Source organism: Myotis lucifugus, unplaced genomic scaffold (assembly GCF_000147115.1).
Source record: "Myotis lucifugus unplaced genomic scaffold, Myoluc2.0 scaffold_55, whole genome shotgun sequence".
In the NCBI taxonomy this organism is placed as follows: domain Eukaryota; kingdom Metazoa; phylum Chordata; class Mammalia; order Chiroptera; family Vespertilionidae; genus Myotis; species Myotis lucifugus.
The window spans coordinates 942,522-949,997 of NW_005871103.1; the positions used below are offsets into that span (position 1 = coordinate 942,522).

The 7,476-nt window shown below is 46.7% G+C and overlaps 1 protein-coding gene across 8 annotated transcripts in view; it reads right to left on the bottom strand.

Annotated features, from left to right (window-relative positions):
- The window catches only part of SLC25A26 (solute carrier family 25 member 26), a 214,697-nt gene that overhangs the window by 140,459 nt on the left and 66,762 nt on the right, over nucleotides 1-7,476 (bottom strand). For 4 of the 8 annotated variants that reach the window (XM_006089019.3, XM_023754041.1, XM_023754040.1 and 1 more), the window contains exon 1: nucleotides 2,649-2,767. In XM_006089019.3, the coding sequence (XP_006089081.1) occupies nucleotides 2,649-2,681 (33 nt within the window). In that variant the 5' untranslated portion in view covers nucleotides 2,682-2,767. Of the gene's footprint in view, nucleotides 1-2,648; nucleotides 2,768-4,694; nucleotides 4,990-7,476 lie in introns of those variants that run through there. The other 4 variants (XM_023754039.1, XM_023754038.1, XM_023754042.1 and 1 more) reach the window with 3 other exon arrangements.

Genomic DNA, 7,476 nt, shown 5'->3' on the forward strand with positions numbered 1-7,476 from the left:
TTCATCACTAATCATCAGAGAGATGCAAATTAAAACAATGGGATACCACCTCACACCTGCCAGAATGGCTACCATCAATAAATCAACAAACAACAAGTGCTGGCGAGGATGTGGAGAAAAAGGAACCCTCGTGCACTGCTGGTGGGAATGCAGACTGGAGTCGCTACTGTGGGAAACAGTGTGGAGTTTCCTCAAAAAATTAAAAATCGAACTGCCATTTGACCCAGTGACGCCACTTCAAGGAATATATCCTAGGGATCCTGAAACACCAATCACAAAGAATATATGCACCCCTATGTTCATAACAGCACAGTTTACAATAGCTAAGATCTGGAAACAGCCCAAGTGCCCATCAGTAGATGAGTGGATAAAAAAGCTGTGGTACATCTACACAGTGGAATACTATGCAACTGTAAAAAAGAAGGATCTCTTACCCTTTGAGACAGCATGGAGGGACCTGGAGATGATTATATAGGTGGGAAAAGCCAGTCAGAGAAAGACAAGTATCACATTATCTCACTTATATGTGGAATCTAATAAACACAAGTTTATGAATAAAATAGAGCCAGAGGCATGAAAACATGAAACATACTGACGAATCTCAGATGAAAGGGGGGTTGGGATTAACCAAAGAAAGTATATGCATATATGTATTGCTCATGAACACAGACAATAGGGTGGAGAAGGTCTGGGGCATGGGGGAACCGGATGGTCGGTGGCAGGGGGGAGAATAGGGGAGGACATCTGTGATACTCTCAACAATAAAGATTTTAAAAAAACGAATGAATGAAAAAATATAAATATAAAAAATCAAGTAGGTTCGCCAATATTTTTCCATCTCTATCCCACCTCAGTTTATTTCTCTCAGAGTACTTATCTTTTGGGTTTGGTTTGTTTGCCATGGTATCTCCAAGGGTAATCACAGTGCCCAGAATACACGGCAGTTAAATTGTGTGTTGAATAAATAAAATGATGTCTTTAGTTGGAATAAAACCTAACTTCCTTGAAACTTGTACCCCTTGACCCAAATTTAAACCTCTGTAACATGAAAAAATAAAAGCATACCTTCCAACATGTGTACACTTTAGTAAAATTTAAAACCATTGTTCTTCTGTTAACTTGGGCACTCACCTGTTTTTAAAAAAGCAGCTGCTCCTAACTCCAGAGAGAGTATCAAGGAGCAGCTAAGGGCATGGAATCCCAGGCTACGTTGCTAGGGCTGGAATCTGTTCTCCAACACTGACCTACATCAAATGCATTTCCTTTGTGTGACTTTGGACAAGTCCTCTAACCTCCCTGTATCTCAGTCCTGCCATTTGGAGAACTCGAATAAGACTTCAACTACGACAGAATTAATTGAGACGATGCGTATAAAAAGCTCACCCCAGTTCCTAGAACAACGCTGTCTGTCAGAACTACTGCTGCTGCCCGGGCAGGTGTGGCTTAGTCTGTTGGAGCGTCGGCCTGTGCGCCCAAGGGTCGTGGGTTCGATTCCCAGTCACAGCACAAACCTGGATTGCGGGTTCAAGCCCCATATGGGAAGCAACCAGTTGGTGTTTCTCTCTCCTTCTCCCTTCCTCTCTCTCTCTCTCTCTCTCTCTCTCTCTCTCTCTCTCTCTCTCTCTCTGGAATCAATGAACAACATATCCTCCGGTGAGGATTAAAAAAAAAACAAAAAGCACCACTACTGAGATCTCACTGGCTAGACAGGAAAATTCCTGGAAAGTGGTAACACACTCCTCTGCATCTCTAAGACCCAGCTTACAGTCTCAGCAGATGTAGATGGAAAACCACCGTCCCGCGAGTCTGGCTGCGGCGCCTCCCTCCGCCTCGCGGGGAACAGTGCAACCAGCCAGTCCGCGTCACCTTCCCGCAGCCCTTCCCTGGTCTCCACCCCGGACCCCGCGGGGGCACCTGCTCGCCGGGTTATCGCCAACACCCGCAGCGACAGACACTCGGTAATTAAACGAGGAAACGCCGCTGGGCCTCCATTTTCGGTGAGAAGCTTTTTAAAAGTTTTTTTTTTCTTCTCACAACGAGCCGATCTCTATCGTACTCACTGCCATATCCAGAATCCCCTACTGGACCTGCCCCGAGAGGCTTCAAAATGTTTATTAAAGGACTGTTCCTTTTTTATGTAAGTGTTGATTCTAGTTGTTTTCTAAGGAATCAAGCACTCCTGTCTCACAGGAAGCAGAATAACCAGATTCATTATTCAAAGAATGAATGAATGAATGAGTCATTTTTCCGAGACTGAGAAAAAACACAGAACATGACAACATGGTCTGGGACAGAGGCTCTGCGCGACCTGGGTGCGCGTGTCCGGTTCTGTTGCTATATTCCTATATATTACACCAAGTTCTCCAGTGCAGTGACATCAATGGAAGCTTTTACGTAGGGAAACGGTCTCCGTGCGGAGAACGCGGAGTCGGGCGGCCCCTCCCCGTCTCTTCCCGGCGTCGGGGCGGAAGGACCCGGTCCCGACAGAGCCGGCAGCGGCCCGCGCCCCGCGCTGGCTCCCAGGCTCGGTGACCTGGGACGAGAGCGCAGTTCCCGCCAAACCGGGAGACATCCCAGTGCGGAGGGGCCCCGACCAGCGCTGGGCCGGACTCCGGCCCTCCGAGCACCCCTCTCCCGCCCGCACTCACCACCAGCGAGGCCGTGAAGCCGGGCCGGTCCATGGCCCGGAAACACCGCCCACGCTATAACCCGCTGTGAAGCACGTCGCGACCCCGAGCACTGGGCGCCGCCATCTTGAGGGCGGGGCTTGAGGGGCCGGTACTTCCGCAGTCACGTGAGGGCGAATCACAACAAATACACGTGCAACCAAGTCGGCTGGGCGGGGAGCTCGAAGGGGGCGGGGCCTGGGGAGTGTGATAGAGCGGAAAGCCCCACTCTCCTCCGCCGCCTTCCCCTGCGGCAGCCTGGGATCCCGCGAGAAGACGGGGAAACTCTCGCGAGCAAAGAAGCCTGGGCTGGGATCCCGGAGAGGGAGCCCTCCAAGGGCAGCGCGGAGCAAAGTGTAGGGCGGAGGCTGCAGTGCAGGGAGGGGCCGTAGGAGGGCAGAACTAGTTTCAGGGGGCGAGGTTTCTCTTTTTAATCGGTTATTTTTGTCTTATTTCATCTCTTGGTTTTATCTGTGCAAATTTCGTCCGAATTACTATAAAACACACTCAACGTCAGAAGATTATGAAAGATATAGAAAAACACTTCAAAAATAGCACCCTCCACTTCTTACTGGCAGTTATTACACTGAATTTACTTGTTCAGTTAGTTGCGTGCTCATCTTGTCCACTGTGCACACCTTGAAGACCACTCTGACACAGGCCGAGCATTCCTGAGGTTACTTGGTAGCTTACTACTGTGTAAGCAGTACCTGACCCTTAGTAGACACTCAACATAACTTGTGAGTGAGTGAGTGAATGAATGAATGAATGAATGAAAGGTACAGAGCCTGGCATGTAGTAGACATTTCATGTTCCTTCCTAGAGCTCCATTAGGGGCATTGGAGGGCTGTAGAGTTGAATAAGGGGACAGCCTCTGGGATATTAGTTTTCATTTGTAGCACAGAGCGGGCTATTCAGAGAAAAACCCTCAGAGAGTACATTGACCAGGTGCATGCTTTTAGGAAAGTAGTTTGGAACTAAGTATTAGCAATCTAACAATGTCCATAACATTTAACTCAGCAAAGATAACAGGAAGCCACTTACACATTAAACAGAAGAGGAATGGTTAGGTAAACTTCGTTAGATGCATTTGATGGACTATTCCCTTGGCAATATAGTGCTTGTGAAGAGCATGTGCTATAATAACATGCAAAATGTTTATGAGATTAAAATAAGAAAAAATATAGCACAGTTCATTCCTAATTAAAACTAATATTAAAAATAGTATTCCTAATTAAAAATACTATTCCATTCATTTTCTTAAAAGCTGCATTATTCTCTAAGACAATACAAAATAATTTTGATAGTAGCATTACAGGCATACCTCAAATATATGATGGGTCTGATTCCAGGCCACTGTAATAAAATGTTGCAATCAAGTGAGTCTTAATCTTTTTGCTGGTGGGGGATCTTGCCTTCCATTGGTAAAAAAAAAAAAAAAAAGCAACACCTGAGCTCAATAAAGCACAGCACAATAAAACAGTGGTTCTCAACCTTCGCTGCACATTAGAATCACCTGGGAATCTTTTATAATCCTGATTTCTGGGCCTCATCTTCCAGAAATTCTGTTTCTTTGTTATGGGGTGGGGCCACAACATTAGTAACAAAGAAACAGAATTTCCGGAGGATGAGGCCCAGAAATCAGGATTTTAAAAAGGTTCCCAGGTGATTCTAATGTGCAGCCAAGGTTGAGAACCACTGCAATAAAACAAGGTATGCCTGTACTTTTTCTCCTATTTTTTTTATAATATAAAAAAGTATTTTAGATTTTTAAAAATAGAACACCCTTTATCACATCCTTCAAGGCAAGGTATGTTAAAGACTTCTCACTGTTGTGAGACCTGACTGCCTCTTCATACCTCATTCATTTTCCTAACATTGCCCACAGTTTTCTTCAAAATCCCAGTTAAGTGTCCTCTATTTGCTGCTAGAACTCTAACAAAAGACACTCTAATTCAATATTAGTACATATATACCTATTAGTTATGACCTGGCATGACTTGACAGCTTAAAACAACAAACGTTTACCATCTCAGGTTCCTGTGGTCTGAAGTCTGGAGGTGCCTAGCGAGGCGTGGCTGGCTCAAAGTCTCTCCTGTGAGTGCAGTCATGCTGAAGGCCAGGCTGCAGTTCCATCTGATGGCTCCAATGGGGGAAGACCCACTTCCAAGACCACTCACATAGGTGTGGGCAGGTGTCAGTCCTGGAGGGTGTTGACTGAGTGGCTCAATTTTCCCTTGTCTGTTGACTGGGGTCCTTCTTTAGTTACTTGCCAGATGGGCTTCTCCATACAGGAGCTTGCAGCATGGCCCCCCAGCTTCACCTGAGTAAGCAAACAAGAAAAAGTGAGAGAGAACACCCAAGATGGAAGCCACAGAATTTTGCAACCTAATCTCTGAGGTGACATCCCATCACTTCTGCCAGCCACACTCAGGGGGAGGGATGACACTGGCCATGAGTACACGGCAGCAGGACTCAATAAGGGCAATTTTTGAGGCAACATATAAATTTTTTTAATTTAAATTCTTTATTGTTGAAAGTATCACATATGTCTCCTTTTTCTCCCATTGACCTCTCCCCAGCCGTTCCCAGCCCCCAGCATATGTACCTGCCCCCCTACTGGCTGTGTCCATTGGTTATGATTATATGCATTGCATACAACTCCTTTGGTTGATCTCTTACACTCCCCTCCCACCTGAGGCAACATATAATTTACAATGCACCCCAAAACACTGCATGATGACTGGGCACATTAAAAAGGATCTTTCCATTTTCTTATTTATTTATTTATTTATTTATTTTTGTTAATCCTCATCCCAGGATATGTTTCCATTGATTTTCAATAGAGTGGGAGGGAGGGAGGGAGGGAGAGAGAGAGAGAGAGAAACATTGATGTGAGAGATACATCAATTGGTTGCCTCCCACATGCACCCAACCCCCAGGGTGGGTGTGAATGTTCCCCACATCCCGCGTGGTTCAGAGTTCAGGATCTGGAGAAGGGGTTGCACGCAAATGAAAGAGATGAGACAAGAAATAATAATTTGGAAATATTGGGGGCCAGGTGGGCAAGCCCAATGCAAGAGAAAGGACTTCCCCTGGTGCCCAGGCCTCGCCAGCCTTTTATTCAATATTGGATACACATCTAGCTCTTAGGCAGGTAATTGCAGTAACAGACAGACTATCTTAAAGGTCAGTAAATATTAGAAGGATTTACTCTGAGACTATTTGATCAGGAAATAACTTGAGCCCCCATTGTCTGGACTAGACAATCGGTACATAACTCTGGCCCTTGCCATGGGTTCAAGGTTTACCAGCGTCCGGGATCCTTGTTTGCACTTCTCTGATAGTGAAGACAATGGGTGGCTTCCTGAAGGTGGGGATCAAACCTGCAACCCAGGTACATGTCATTGACCAAAAATGAAACCTGAGACCTTTGGTGTGTAGACCAATGCTCTAACCCAGTGGTCGGCAAACTCATTAGTCAACAGAGCCAAATATCAGCAGTACAACAATTGAAATTTCTTTTGAGAGCTAAATTTTTTAAACTTAAACTATATAGGTAGGTACATTGTTATTAACTTAATTAGGGTACTCCTAAGGCTTAGGAAGAGCCACACTCAAGGGGCCAAAAAGCCGCATGTGGCTGGCGAGCCACAGTTTGCCGACCACGGCTCTAACCACTTAGCAACACTAACCAGGGCCATTAGCTTTTGGTATTATTGGCCATTACTAAGGAATAATTATTATTGCTATGCTTATTATCATCATATGAATCTTTTGTTTCTGAACTATCTCAACTATCTGTAACTGAGCAAGTTGATGTAGACCTGCCTAGACTTGACAAAGAATGATTCAATTCTTTGATGAATCAATATCTGCCAATATTTTGTTAAGTATTTGACCAAAGAAAAAGCTGAGCTGTGGCTTGGTTTCTAAGATATCTACACTAATAAAAGAGAAAAATGGTAATTGGCGTACGACCGCTACCCTTCTGATTGGCTAATCAGCGTATCCTTATGCAAATTAACTGTCAGCCAAGCGAACGTGAGGCTTGCTTGCTCCCGTGACTGCAGACTCCAACGTTCCCCGCCTTGCCGGACTCTGAGCTGGCAGTTTGAAACATTCTAACAAATCAGAGCTGAAGTTATACATTGTTTCGATTATAGAACTGCAAACAAACCAGCAGCGGAAGCCTCAGAGCTAGAGCCAGAGCTAAAGCTGACCCAGAAGAAAAAAAAAAAAAGAAAAAAAGGAGTGGTTGGGAGCCTCAGTCAAAACCACCAGCCTGAAAGCAGCCCTCAGCCCCTCACCCAGACTGGCCAGGCACCCCAGTGGGGACCCCCACCCTGAAGGGTGTGTGACCAGCTGCAAACAGCCATCATCCCCTCATCCAGGCTGGCCAGGCACCCCAGTGGGGACCCCCACCCTGATCCAGGGCACCCTTCAGGGCAAACCAGCCAGCCCCCAGCCCTCTATCCTATATAGTAAAAGGGTAATATGCCTCCCAGCACCGGGATCAGCGGAGCCGTGAGGCCTCCTGGCACCAGATCAGTGTGACAGGGTGCAGCGCCCAAACCCCCTGATCGCCCTGCGGCTCTGTGTGTGACAGTGTGTGGCGTCCCAACCCCCTGATCAGCCCTGCTCTGTGTGTGACAGGGGGTGGTGCCCCAACCCCACTCCCCCCGCCCACGGGCCCTGCTCTGTGTGTGACGGGGTAGAGCCATAACCTCCCCATCGGCCCTGCCCTGAGTGTGACAGTGGTGGCGCCCCAACAACCGCTGATTGGCCCTGCTCTGTGGGTGATAGAGGG